The 15178-nt window shown below is 44.8% G+C and overlaps 1 protein-coding gene across 4 annotated transcripts in view; it reads left to right on the plus strand.

Annotated features, from left to right (window-relative positions):
- Positions 1-15178, plus strand: part of PRKCE (protein kinase C epsilon) — a 542406-nt gene that overhangs the window by 349829 nt on the left and 177399 nt on the right. For all 4 annotated transcript variants that reach the window (XM_019970093.2, XM_070798091.1, XM_070798090.1 and 1 more), the window contains exon 7: positions 1553-1682. In XM_019970093.2, the coding sequence (XP_019825652.1) occupies positions 1553-1682 (130 nt within the window). The remainder of the gene's footprint in view (positions 1-1552; positions 1683-15178) is intronic.

A 15178-nucleotide genomic window follows, 5' to 3' on the forward strand; every position in this document is an offset into this window, starting at 1 on the left:
CCCCACAGACTGTAGCCTACCAGGCTCTTCCATCCGTGGGATTTTCCAGGCAAGAGTACTGGAGTGGGTTGCCATTTCCTTCTCCAGAGGACCTTCCCAACCCAGGGATTGAACCCAGGTCTCCCGCATTTTAGGCAGATGCTTTACCATCTGAGCCACCAGGGAAGTCTAAGGAGCTCATAAGTCTCAATAAGTTTTTAAAAGATGATCTCATAAGTTTTATCAATTGTGAACCTCTGCAGATGTTTAAACTTCTTTCACACCTCCTTGGAAGGAGACCCTATGACTTCATGCCATGCAGGCTAGAGTGTTGAGATTTGAAATGCACAGAACCCAGCTTAATCTGTGACCTAGTCTTTCTGATTGTATTTTCTGGCATATTGAGCACTGAAAAAGAAGTTACCAATGAGGCGTGTTCCCAAACTTGGTACATGTCCCAAGGGAGATTAATTGCCAGGGATTGATTGGGTTTCTTAGTGTAGTGGAATTGGTTGCCTGTCCTGCTGCTCCCTGAAGCCAGTCTCTTTTAATTATATTCCTGGCCCATTGGGGTGATGACTGTGCCCTCTGCTGGGCACAGCCCTCGGGGGACGAACCTTCAATTTCATTCTTTTGTGTAACCACCTGCAGTGTGAGGCATGTATACACTCATCATACATATACACCCCACACTCACATGGCTCTAAACACCAAGCATGTAATGCCCTCCCGTTAAAAGGGGGCTCTGCCAACGGGCTCCCTGGAACTTTTGGCCACAAGCACTTGGCTGATGGCCTCATCCTGTCTTGTGTCTCTGTGCTCACACTTAGGACTCTAGCCGTTCCCCAACTAACCAAGAATGCTCTCTCTCTGTGTTATCTTCCTTCCTTCTCTTCCTCTTTGGCTTTTAATAGGAAGATTCTCTCTCTCCCTTTTCTCCCTCCCCGAGTCCTTGCTGTTGGTCTTCCTCACCCCTCTGATGCTGTATCTTCCTCTGAGTGCTGTGTGCGTCTGAACTGTACCTGTGCTGCCCTCCTGGATACTCGCAGGCTCTCTGACCCTGCAGCCCAGTCTTGTGTGTTTGTCATCATTCTCACTCACCATCGTCTGATACTTCAGAGTCCTTAGTGGCTGCAGCTGAGGGTCACACAGCTCTCCTGCCCCCACAGACCTCCTAGTCACCTGGGATGCTTCCCTACCTCTTACCTTGGTTGTCACCACATCCCTCTGGGGCCAGTCCTGGGAGACCACGACTCTCCTCTTAGTATCGACCCAGCATGTCTTCAGTACGTACAGTAATATGTTTCCTGCCTCTTCTGCCCCCAGGGTCTCATTGATCCCACAGTCCTGTCCCCTAATGACAACTCTTCAAGGCCAAAATGTGAGGTGCAGATTGAGTGCTATGTGCCATGGGATTTGGAGGTCTGGAGTCCCGGATGGGACTGGTAGGGGATCAGAGGCCACAGAGAAAGTGGGGTCAGGGCCCTGGGAGGAAGGCTGTCTTCACCATGTTCCCAGAGAGGCTTCAGAGCAAGGAGCTTGGCTTTGACCCTGTGATTTGCCGTCCCTGCAGGTGGGCTCCCAGCGGTTCAGTGTCAACATGCCTCACAAGTTCGGGATCCACAACTACAAGGTCCCCACCTTCTGCGACCACTGTGGCTCCTTGCTCTGGGGCCTCTTGCGGCAGGGTCTGCAGTGCAAAGGTAAGGCGCTGGGTCCTGCTCCCCCACTCCCCTTGCACCTGAGCCCCTCTGTCCCTCCACTTAAAGAATCTTTCTTCTTGGAGCCTCGAGAGTGCTTTCCAGGGCTGACCAAAGGCCTGGGCCCAAGCCCTTGCTAAGCTGTTGTTAGTTACTCTGAGCATTTGCCAGACAGTCTCTGTGCAGAGGCCTTCCAGCGGACTCCATAGAGGGAATCAGAAGAGAGAAAGTGTGACTCCACCTTTTAAGATAGTGAACAAGCTGGGACCACAAGATGAGTCTGAAAAAGTCCAGGAAAAAATTAAGGAAAAGATACACTGGAGTAGAAGGGAAGAAAAGTTTTTGGAGTTAGACTGTGAAATAAGTCACAGACATTTTTTCTGTCACCATCCGTGGTTCATAGTTTACTTTCAGAAAAACGCCTTCTAAAATGCTGTCACGTGAGACAGATTGCTCCTTCACAGACCTGTGATGGATGTTATATTATCCCTCTGGCCCCCATGAGGAAATAGGCTCAGAGACTAATTTAACCTCTTCATGTAGCTCGTGAGCAGAGGTAGGGTTTGAACCTTGACCTCTGGGTCTGAGTTTCCTCCTTTATTTCCTGCTGTTCTGCCTTTGAATTGACTTCTGCTCAAATGTGTGTACTAAGGGACACAGGTAATACCACATAATATGGGGAGGTGAGTTCACACTCTGGGGTCCAGTGTCACAAGCTAGTCTAACTTGCTCACAGAGTTGGACAACCATGAACTATTGGCTAGGAATACCTCACAGACACTATTTAAAAACAAGTTTTTATTATTTTATTAAATATTAAAATTTTATTAAGTAAATTTAAGCTTAAAAATGAAAAGGTATTAAACTATGAAATTAGTTTGTTATAAAAACAGTATTTTATTATTACTGAATGCATCATTAATAAATTCCCATTGTGGAAAAATTAGAGAAAGAGCTAAAGTATAAGAAGGAAACTGAAGCTGTGAACCGATTGGTCACTGAAAGGATCCCAGTGAGAGATTGGAAATAAGGTATTGGCTGTAGTGGGAACAGAGAAGGAAAATAACCTAGGAGGTGTTGATGAGTGATTTATTGTCTGTAGGGATCAGATCCAGCTGGGAGGATGGTGACACCACTTGCTGAGACAGGGAACCCATGAGGGAGGGCAGGGCTGGAGGCAGAGATGGTGGAGTTGAGCTGGGGACGTGTTAACTTTGAGACGCCAGTGGAAAGTACATGAAGCTGTCTGACTGTTGGAAATTCTCAGTGACACTCGGGAAAGACGTCTAGATGGAGCATTTAGATTTGGATTTGTCAATGTTTGAGTAGTAGTTAGCCTATAAAGTAGATATCACCCCCAGGATAAGTACCTTGAGTGAAGAAAGAAGAAGACACCTTGGGAGTCTGGGGATGAGGTAGGGTATCAGCATCCTAGGATGCGTGTGCAGAGGAACTGCACGCTCTGAGGGAAGGGCCTCGTAGATAGGAGGGAAAGCAGCACGGAGTGGAATCATAGAAGCCGAAAGAACTGAGAGTACTTTTTAAAAAATTTAAAAAGGGAGTGATGGATAGTGCCAAATGCTTCCAAAAAGTTATTTAAAGTAAAAAGTACAACATGGGAAAATAGAACTACCATATGATCCAGCAACTCCACTTCTGGCTAGTTTCCTGAAGAAATAGAAACACTAATTTGAAAAGATACACATACCCACTGTGTTCACTGCAACATTATTTACAATAGCCAAGATATGGAAGCAACCTAAGTATCCATCAACAGATGGATGGGTAAAGAAGAGGTGTTGTGTGCACACACACACTCACACATGCGTGTGTGCAGTGGAGTAGTACTCAGCCATAAAAATTAATTAAATCTTGACATTGGTGACAACATGAGTAGACCTAGAGGTATTATGCTTAGTTAAATAAGTCAGACAGGGAAAGACAAATCGTGCATAGAATCTTCTTGTTGTTGCTATTGTTGTTCAGTTGCTAAGTTGTGTCCCACTCTTTGTGACCCCGTGGACTGCTGCACACCAGGTTTCCCTGTCCTTAACTATCTCCCTGAGCTTGCTCAAATTTATGTCCATTGAGTCAGTGATGCTATCTAACCATCTCATCCTCTGCTGTCCTCTTCTCCTTTTGGCTTCAATCTTTTCCAGCATCAAGGTCTTTTCCAGGGAGTCGGCTCTTCACATCGGGTGGCCAAAGTATTGGAGCTTCAGCTTCAGCATCAGTCCTTCCAATGAATATTCAGGGTTGATTTCTTTAGGATTGACTGGTTAGATCTCCTTGCAGTCCAAGGGACTTTCAAGAGTCTTCTCCAGCACCACAATACATAAAACAGAAACAGACTCATAGATATAGAGAACAAACAGGTGGTTGCTGGAGGGTAGGTGAATGGGGGATGAGGGAGATTAAGAGGTACACACTTCCAGTTACAAAATAAAAGTTACAGAGATGAAATGTACAACATGGGGCATAGACTGAATAATACTGTAGTATCTTTGTATGGTGACAGATGGTAACTAGACTTATTGTGGTGCTCATTTTGTAATGTATAGAAATATTGAATCGTTATGTTTGTGCACCTGGAACCAGCATGGCATTGTAGGTCAGTTATGCTTCAATAAAACTGAAAAAAAAAGGTGGAACATGGAGTTGGATTTAACAATGAGGAGATCACTAGTGCACTCAGCAGGAGCTGTCTTGGTAGGGATGCTCACCCAAGTGCAGAGGCTGGAGTGAAAACAGAAGGTGAAGTATTTTCAGGATATTTTATATAATCACAAAAAAGACAGTGGAAAAAGAGACCATTAGTGAGCCAGGAGAGATAGGGAATTGTTGATAGAACAGGGATGGAGAGATGGATACCCCTCCTCCTGGTGAAGGGAAAGACTCAAAGCCAGGCCTGGGTATGGATACATGTCCTGTGTCAGGGAAGGGAGTCTAGGAGGAGATGACTGGCAGAATGGTCATTTAAGTTCTGAATCTTTTGAGGGCACTGCAGTTAAAAATAAGTTCCTTTTTTAATTAAGTTTTTAAAGGAAACTCCTTACTGTTCTCCATAGTGGCTGTATTAATTTACATTCCTACCTACAGTGTAAGAGGATTCCCTGGTCTCCCACCCTCTCCAGCATTTATGTATAAAATAGATCACTAAGGAGAACTACTTTATAGCACAGGGAACACTGCTTGAAACTCTGTGGTGACCTAAATGGGAAGGAAATCCAAAAAAGAGGGGATATATGTATACGGCTTCCGGTAGCTCAGACTGTAAAGAGTCTGCCTGCAATGCAGGAGACTCAGGTTCGATCCCTGGGTTGGGAAGATCCCCTGGAGAAGGGAATGGCCACCCACTCCAGTATTCTTGCCTGGGAAATCCCATGGACAGAGGAGCCTGGCGGGCTACAGTCCATGGGTTTGCAAAGAGTTGGACACAACTGAGTGACTAACACACACGCTTATGTATGGCTAATTCACTTTGCTGCACAACGTTGCAAGCAGGGCATTGTAAAGCAACTATGCTCCAACAATAATTAAAAAAAAAAAAAAGGTCAGCAGATAAAAGACAACCCCAGACTGTAGCACTTCTAACATGAGAGCAGAAAAGTCTTTTTAATTACTCTGTTTCTGATGTTGATAATAAAGATTAGGTAGTGATGACATTAATTAGAGTGTTACCAGTGATGAAAGACAATAAATAGCACGCCATTTCATTTTATTAGCTAACCCTTGTTAATATCCCCAACTTTGATCAATACAGACATTGGCCAGGCTTCTGAGTTACGGGGTGGGGCAGCAGTGGGGAGTGAGTTCCCTTACTTCTGAAATAGGAGATCCTTTTCAGAGTTGAGGTGAGAAGTAAGGGGGGTGTGGAAGGCGCAAGGAGGGTTGGAAATAGCTGTCGTAAGAAGTGAGGACGAACAGGACGGGAGGAAGCGCTGGTCGCTGACACATCTTAGGTTCTGTGTGAGCTTCCCAGATGTCGTTTCCCTTTCTAGAATTCCAGCACATGACCTGAAAGAAACAGGGCCTGTCCAAAATCCTTTTTGCCATTAAGTGACATGGAAACAAAAAGAAGAGAAAGAAAGCAGTGCAGCAGGAGTCTCGAATGCTTTCAGCAGAGGAGTGATGCGCTCTTGGAGAGTGGTGTAGTGCTTGCCAGGAAGCAGCGCGCCTGCTTTGGATGGGACTCCGATGAGACCATGTCTGGTTTTAAGTAACTCTATTAATTATTGATCTATCTAGGGAATCTAAATGAAGACACCATCATCTCATAAATATTGATAACTTAAAGAGGCAGCCCAGACACCCAGATGTGGCTGCCAGAGCTGTGGGTCCCTGGATGACCCCGGGAGAAGGCAGGGCCAGGGAACCGTGTGTTCAGCTCTGTTTTGGCAGGAAGCACCCTAAGCCTGCTCAAGTAAAGGATGGGGAGAATGAAGCTGCCTCAAGTGAGGATTCCTGGTCATTGGAGCCAGCGGGACATGAGAGGAACAGGCTACACAGAGATGAGAAGGTAGAGGCCATTCAGAACTTAGGGCCCCAACAGAGGCTTACAGATACTCCTGTCCTGTCCTCTGTTACCATGGCTTGGCCTTTTCCCTCTTGCTTCTTTTCTCCTTCTGCTGTGCTTTTCTCTCTCATTTTTTAGATTCACAGTAAAACTGAGCAGAAGATACAGAGATTTCCTGTATATAGCCTGCCCCCACATATACCCAGCCTCTCCCAGCATCAACATCTCCCCCACCAGAGAGATGCATTTGTTAAACAGTTGCTGAGCTTACACTGACATATCACAATCGCCCAATGTCCATAATTTACATTAGTTTCACTCTTGGTGTTGGGCACTCTGCGGGTTTTGACATGTATAATGACATGCATCTACCCTTACAGTATCCTACAGAGTGGTTTCACTGCCCCCCAACCCCCTGTGTTTTCTTCTCGCTTTTTATCCTTTTTCAACCTCAAGTCTTTTTGTCCCTGCAGGCCCCTTATCCTGTGGAGAGGGTGATGGCCAGAAGAGGCTGGGAGGGTCCTAGGCAGGGGCCCCTCTTATCTGGGTCTAAGTCTGGTTCCACTCCTTTGATTGCTAAGAAAAAGAAATCAAAAATTACTGACCTGCCTGGGGTCTCAGAGCAAGTCCCCAGGAAGCTGGAGTTAAACCCAGGCAGCTGGCTCCTGCACTGCCTCTGGTCTGTGATCCACACCCTCTCCTGTCTATGGAGACTCCATCAGGTCTTCACCTTTGTTGAATCAGGCTGGCTTGGCCTCCTGGGCTGGAGCCCCCATCCCCTGGTCATGGTGGGATACAAGCCAGTTGACCTGCTGGTCTATAGCTTCAGCTTTGTTGCCCATCCCACTCCTGGGGATAAAACGTTTAGGTATTTTCAATGAAATGGGGTTTTCTCAAGCTTGCATCTATAGAGAAGGATCCATGAGATGGTCCTGGTCACTCTCCCTTCAGCCTGAAGTTGCCTGAGCCACACGGGTTCAAGGGTGGTGGATATACTCTTCCAGAGACTGTCCCTCTGTCAGCCAGGGAGAGAGAGCATTATTACCCCCTTTTACTGGCGGGGATGGAGACCAGTGCACACAGAGGGGTACGACCAGGGACCCGTGGGAACCCACCACCACCCTCAAGGCTGCCTCCTCCCTCCCGCAGCCCAGAGGGGCCAGACGCCTGGAGAGTGCTCAGAGGCTGTGTTTGAGGAACTGAGCTCCTTTATCAGGGTAGAAAGACACCAGCACTAAGGCAGGATGTTTCATTGCTGTCTTTTTTCTTTTGGTCACCTAGCAGGGTCCTAGCTTCTCAACCAGGGATTGAACCTGTGCCTTTGGCAGTGAAAGTGCAGAGTCCTAACCGCTGGACCACCGGGGGACTTCCTCCTGTCCTTTATCTTACGACTTAAGTGCTGGCACAGGTGCGCTGTACCTCTCTATAGACTCATTGAGGGTCTGTCTGAGCACCTCAGCCACTAGTAGCCTGTGCAAAAATTAGCTTCAGATGTTCAAATACTAGCATCACTGAGGCATTTGCTCTTTTTGTTCTTCATTTTAAGTCTACTGCTTCCTTAACCTGACCTTCATCTGCACAGTGAATGCCTCCAGAGTCCTCTCACATGTGCTTTATTTCTCCATTGACTTATGGAGTCAGTTTCCCCAGAGGTAAAGACTCCCAATACCTTATGATTTTTGTTTCCTTCTCTAAAGAAGATGTGGGGTTCTCACCTGCCCTGGCCACCCGCCCCGCTCCCTACTTCTCTTCTGCCTGTGAGCTTACATGTCTCCAGCACAGCTGCCTTGACATCACCCAGCATCTGGGTCAGTTTAACAGAAAGCCAGACCTCTTTACACAATTCAGTCTGCCCTGCAGCACCTGCAGCAGCCCTGGCTTCCCTGTCCTCCTCTGGGGTGAGCCCCCTGCTCCTGCCTGTCCACCCTGACTGCAGCTCTGTGCCAAGGTAGGGAATGACGTACAGTTGGAAAAGGCCTGGCCTGGAAAGTCCTGAAGAGTCTCCTTCCTGGCTTCTTGACTCTCTCTGAGATCCTATCCTAATAGCAGCTGTGAGCCGAGGCTGCTTTTGTGGACTAAGGGGGAGAGAGTCACTCCCGTTCCTGCAGGTAATACAGATCAGGCCATCTATTTGGGGCAAACCCCCTAGGCAGAGAGCTGGAAGCAGTGAAGATCCCAGATTAGGAGTCCGGGAAACTGATCTGTGCTGGTTCTGCCACTGCTTGGGCTGGGTAGTTGCAGGGAGGCCCCCTGGCTAGGCGACCCTGGGCTTCCTTTTAACTCCAACTGCGTGCCCACCTTCTGAGAATCATAATGAAAGTGATGAAAAGTGGCATAGGAGCTACAAAGATAGGAAGCAGGGAAGGTTTTCTCTCTCCCTTCCCTTCCTTTCTTCCTTCCTTCCATTAAAAAAAATGGATATTAAAAAAAAAACAAAAACAGTAAAGTTATGAAAAAGGATTTATATTCTCATCAGTTTTGAAAATATCAGCCCTTTACTATTATTTTTTAACAAACAGTTTCCTTGTCATCTCCAGATTTGCTGGAGAAGGAATGGGTTACCCACTCCAGTATTCTTGAGCTTCCCTTATGGCTCAGCTGGTAAAGAATCCGTCTGCAGTGCAGGAGACCTGGGTTCGATCCCTGGGTTGGGAAGATCCCCTGGAGAGGGGAAAGGCTACCCACTCCAGTATTCTGGCCTGGAGAATTCCATGGACTGTATAGCCCATGGGGTCACAAAGAGCTGGACACAACTGAGTGACTTTCACTTTTCCTTGTCATATCTTCAACTTTTATTTGTATTTTTAGAGTTAAAAAAACACAAATAATACACAAATAATTCTATGAAAGATTCTAGCAAGACTTAAGTATATGTATAAAAATATGAAAGTCCGTTATATTCTCTTACCATGTCTGTTTCCAGCCCTAACCTCTGCTAACAATTTGCTGGGATCCTTTTAAGCCTTTTTGTGTACATCTGCTACTCCCATTCTTGTCTCCTGCCCAGGACTCTGTATGCATCAAGCACTCTCCCATCCCTGCCAACCTCCATGACACAAACACACAACTTCCTGCTCACAGTTGTGTGTGTTTTGCCCCTGAGCATGATGTGGCTGGCTGTAACCTGTTATGCTATCAAACCACTGCTCTGGCTCACCCACAAGGGCCATATGACTCTCATGTAGAGATTTCTGGAGGACACTTAGGCCTGCCCATCTGCCTTTGTCACTGTTCTCTCTCAAGGTCTTCTGCCTGCTTTGGGAGGATTCCAAACAGCCTAACCCACCCCACTGCAACACCAGCTTTAATCTCAGCTATGGAAAGGGTGGAAACATGGGAGCCAGAATGCAGGTCAGCATGCCCCAGCCCCTGTCTGTCCTGAGGGCAGCACCACCTATAGCGCAGAGTAGGAGCTCAGCGAATGTGTGATGAGACACTGGGCAGAAGCAGAATCATAATCTTCCTTTTTGAAGAGCCCCAGCAGTGCAGCTCGGAGTAGGCAATGGCACCCCACTCCAGTACTCTTGCCTGCAAAATCCCATGGACGGAGGAGCCTGGTAGGCTGCAGTCCATGGGGTCGCTAAGAGTCGGACACAACTGAGCGACTTCACTTCACTTTTCACTTTCATACATTGGAGAAGAAAATAGCAACCCACTCCAGTGTTCTTGCCTGGAGAATCCCAGGGATGGGGGAGCCTGGTGGGCTGCCATCTATGGGGTCGCACAGAGTCGGACACAACTGAAGTGACTTAGCAGCAGCAGCAGCAGTGCAGCTCATCCCGGTGAAGCGGTTGAAAAATGAACAATATGAAGCAGCCTAGATTGGGAATCCTCAGGGAACTGGCGCTGGGTGCTCACCAGTCCAGATGAGGGAGAGAAGGGGGTGATTCAACTGGTTTGTCTGCCTTGCATTACCATAAATGAGCTTCACGTTTCTTTGGTTCTAACATTTACTTTCTCTTCCTGACCTGCGGCCTCCAGATGTTACTTCCAGCTTCCAGGAACCCGACTGTGGCTGCTTAAATTATGTCAAGTTCTCTTCTCTCAGCCAGCTTTGCCCTCGTGTTTCCAGACTTTTCAAAGCTCTTTCGAAGTCGCTTTTTCATGTGGTTCATGTTAACTGACATGTCACTGGGTTTGTTTTTTTTTTAACCTTACATATTAAGACAACTACAAAATTCTCCCAAAGAAATAACAGAATTTTTTTAAATGAAAAATGAAGTCCCCAAAGATCTTTCTTGTTTTGCTGACCAGTCAACCTGAGCAAATTTGTTTCATTAGGATGGACAGGTCTGGTGTTACAACACCAGAGGGCGCCAGCGGCTAAATCACATAGATAAACGACCCATGCTACGAAATCGTCTCTCTTCATGCGGTTGCTTCATTCTTGTCTATTCTGTCACCTCAAGAAGAGACAGAAGAGAACTTGTATGAGATGGGATGGGTGGACATGTGCAGATGAGCTGAGCTGAGTGTCAGAGGGTAGTTTTGCTAAGGGCAGTGGGACAGAGAATTCAGAGTGCTGTTGCCTGGAGTCTGGCATGGGTCTGAGGATTTTTGAGCATTTTTAGTAATAAATCAATGCATGCGGCACCATGGCCAGGCTGTGGTGGAGCTTTCTTTTTGTTTATATTGCATGAGAAAGCTCCCCTCCCATCAGCACACATGCTTCCCCACCCCCATATTCCTGCCTTTGGCTCTGAGGGCATCTTCAGCCACGTAATTCATGTGAGCTCTTCAAGCCTGGGTTGGAGATGAAAGAGAGTAGGGTCAGTGCTATCCCTCCTCCAGGTCAGTGGTCAGGTAGTCTAGAACCCTTAGGTGTGGTCATCCTGCCTGGTTTTATTTCAGAAAGTCTGTGTGTGTGTATGTGTGTTAATAGACTTTAGCTTTTGGAATAGTTTTAGGTTCAGAGCAAACTTGAAGAGCAAGTACAAAGATTTCTGGCATACCCTCCTACCCCCTCCCACAGACAGCCTTCCTCACTATCAGTATCCACACCAGAGTGATACATTTGTTAAATCAATGGACTTGCATTGACGCATCATTATCCCTCAGTTTACATTAGGGATCACTCTTCGTACTGGACATCCTGTGGGTTTGGACAAATGTACAACATGCTGTATCCATCCTTATAGTATTTATACACAGTAGTTTCACTGTCCTGAAAATCCTCTGTGCTTTGGCTACTTATTCTTCCCTGCCTCCCCTGCAGCCACTGACAACCCCTGATCCTTTTACAGCTCCACAGTTTTGCTTTTCTGTCGTGGAGGAGCATGTCATGTAGTAAGAGCTACATACAATGTATAGGTTTTTTTTCAGGTTGGCTTCTTTCACTTAGTAATATGCAATTAAAGTTCTTTCATATCTTTTCATGGTTTAATAGCTAATGTACTTTTAGTACTGGCAAATATTCAGTTATATGCATGTACCACAATTTAGCTGTTCAGCTACTGAAGGACATCTTAGTTGCTCTGAAGTTTTCATAATTATGAATAAAGTTGTTGTACACATCCATGTGCTGGTTTTTGTGTAGACCTACATTTTAAACTCATTTGAGTAAATACCAGGAGTGTGATTTTAATGTCTTCTTGGAGAATTGTTCCCTTATTGTGCCCTTTGATATCTCTGATAACTTTCCTTGCTCTGAAGTCTACTCTATCAGAAATTAATGTAGCTATTCCTGCTTTCTTTTAGTTAGCATTAGCATGGTGTATCTTTCTCCATACATTAATTTTAGTCTATATGTATCTTACATATTTAAAGTGTGTTTATTCTAGATAATATGTACTGGGTTTCTTTTTTGATCCACCCTGACAATCTCTGTCTTCTACTTAATGTATTTAGACCACTGACATTTAAAGTGGTTTTCAATATATTTGGATTAATAATCATCTTTTTTTGTTATTGTTTTCCATTTGATGCCCTCGCTCTTTGTTTCTATTTTTGTCTTTCACATTTTCCCACCTTTTGTGGTTTTAACTGAACAATTTATAAGATTCCATTTTTTCTCTTAGCATATCCATTCTTCTGTTGTTTTTTAAAACTTATTTTCATGGTTGCCCTAGAGTTTGCAATATACATTTACAACTAATCCAAGTCCACTTTCAAATAACGCTCTAATACTTCACAGATAGTGCAAGTATCGCATGTGGGCTAAGTTGCTTTAGTCATGTCCGACTCTCTGCAACCCCATGGACTGTAGCCCGCCAGGTTCCTCTGTCCATGCGATTCTCCAGGTAAGAGTAGTGGAGTGGGTTGCCATTTCCTCCTTCAGGGGATCTGCCTGACCCAGGGATCGAAACAGCATCTCTTATGCCTCCTGCATTGGCAGGCGGGTTCTTTACTACTAGTGCCACCTGGGCAGCCCCAGGTGCAAGTATTAATACCTTATAATAACAAAGAAATTCTTATTCTTCTGTCCTACTCCTCATATCATTGCTGTCATTCATTTCACTTATACGTAAGCATGTATTTTCTATACATATGATGCATATAAGCATAATAATCGAAAACATTGTTGCTGTTGTTATCTTGAAAAATTATCTGTGAGATCAAGTAAGAACTTAAAAAATAAAAGTTTGTATTTTACCATCCCTTATTCTTTCTCTGATGCTCTTCCTTTCTTTGTGTAGATCTGAGTTTCTGACGACTGAAGGATGCTATCAGCCATTTTCCTTCTTCCTGAAGAGCTTCTTTTAACACTTCTTGCAAGGCAGGTCTATTGGCTATAAAGTTCCTCAGTTTTTATTTGTCTGAGGACGTCTTTATTTCTCCTTCACTTTTGAAGGATAATTTCACAGGGAACAGAATTCTGCATCTTTTCCCCCTCTCAATACAGTAAGTCCCCTACATATGAACCTTGAGGTCGCTAACTTTCAAAAATGTGAAGGAGTGTACCCGTGACCAGTCACGTAAGTTAGTCACATGCCTGGGTGCATTGCCACGTGTGTGCTTCCTCTGTAAGTGTTGTGCTTTGGTGTACTGTATAGAGTACAGCAGTGCAGTGACTGTATTTCAAGCCCAGGATGTCTAGGAGCAAGTGTGAAAGCAGTGTTAATGTGACTGTCACTGCTAAGAATCACCAGCTGTTGTACTTCACTACTATACTTTTCAAGGTTCTATAGCACTACAAGAGTACGAGGTACTGTGCTGTAAGAATAAAAATGTTTTATTTTTATATTTTTTATAAGCAAATATTATAAATCTATTACAGTACAGTGTTACATAGCCAGTTGTGTTAGTTGAGTACCTAGGCTAACTTTTTGGACTTAATTGGATTTATGAACATGGTTTTGGAAGAGAGCTAGTTCATATGAAGGGGATTTATTATACTTTAAATATTTCACTCTACTGTCTTTTGCTTATGTGGTTTCTGAGAAGTCAGATGTAGTGCTTGTCTTTGCTTCCCTTTGGGTAAGGTGTTATTTCCTTCTGACTTCTTTCAAGACTATTTTTCTTTATCTTTGATTTTCTGCAGCTTGTATATGATATGCCTAGATGTCGCTTGATATTGGTTTTGTTCTTTTTCATTTATCCTGTTCTTTCCTGTCATTTGTTGGTGTTCTCTAAGCTTCCTGGGTCTGTAGTTTGGTATCTGAATTTACTTTGAGGGCATTCTCAGTCATTTTTACTTCAAATATTTTTTTTGTTCATTTTTCCCTTTTTTTTTTTCCTCCTGCTAGTATTCCCATACACGTTACACCTTTTGCAACTGTTCCGTATTTCTTAGATATTCTATATCTTTTTTTCCAGTATTTCTCCTTTTGTTTTTCTGTTTTAAAATTTTCTATTGACACATACCCTTAGCATATTAATCATAGTTGTTTTAAATTCTTGGCTTGGTTATTCCAGCAACCCTGCCATGTCTGAGTCTGGTTCTGCTTCTTGCCCTGTCTCTTCAAACTGGTTTTTTGCCTTTTAATATGCCTCATATGTGTGTGTGTGAGAGAAGGATAGTCAGACATGACATGTAAGTAACAGGAACAGCAGTAATAGGCCTTTAGTAACACGGTGCTAAGGTGTTGGGGGAGGGGAAGCATTCTGTAGTCCTGAGATGAGATCTCGGTCTTTCTGTGAACCTGTTTCTCTGAACTATGAACTGTATACATGTTTCTCAGGGTTTCCCCCACCTTATATAGGACAAGATAGCTAACACAGGTTGGAGTTGGGTATTTTCCTTCCCCTAGGTTGCTTAGTATCTGATAAAGCTACAGTAGTTTAATCTCTGATGAAATAGCTTCTTCTTAGAGCCAGCATTGTTAAGAACAGGGAGCTCTGCTGTATTTCAAAGTTCCTTCCCTCTCTCCATGTGATCAGCGTGTGGGATTTCTTTCTCCAATATTCCCTGTGAGAGCATGGTCAAACGACTAGAGGTAGAACTCACGAAAGTGGGGGGACCCTATGACGGGGTCAGCCTAGAGTCTTTGACAGATCGTCCACTCTGGGACCCCAGCGGCTCACCATTTAGTGGTGCTTGTCCTCTGGGCTGCTGCTTGGGAGTTTCTGTTCCACTAAGTCATGATTCATATCTGTCTCTCCCACAGGGCAGCAGTTTGCCCTGTGATGTTCCTTCTCTGTTAAATCTCAAGAAGACTTGTTGATTTTCTAGTTTGTTCAGCTTTTTACTCATTAGGACAGAGCAACAAGGTCCAAGCTCCTCACATACTGGACTGGAGACCAAAACAGTTTATGTTTTCACCTTGGATGTCCTGCACCAAGGTCAGCTTAAGTGATGCAGATGAAACAAAAAACAAAATTCAAGCATGGCCTTTGTTCCTTTGAATCCAGATTTTGGATTTGAAAGGGACCTTGGAGGTCACCTTATTCAGGCTCCTCATTTTTAGAGGTGAGCTTCTTTAGAGGCTGTCTACTGTGAGTATTCCTCTCTCAGGAACATTCCCACATTACAGCAGAGAAATATAGTGGACTGTATTCAGGGGGCCCATTCGGGTTCAGCATCCAGATGAACTTTCTTCAGAGA

The sequence above is a fragment of the Bos indicus genome, chromosome 11 (genome assembly GCF_029378745.1).
Source record: "Bos indicus isolate NIAB-ARS_2022 breed Sahiwal x Tharparkar chromosome 11, NIAB-ARS_B.indTharparkar_mat_pri_1.0, whole genome shotgun sequence".
NCBI classification, from domain to species: Eukaryota; Metazoa; Chordata; class Mammalia; order Artiodactyla; family Bovidae; genus Bos; species Bos indicus.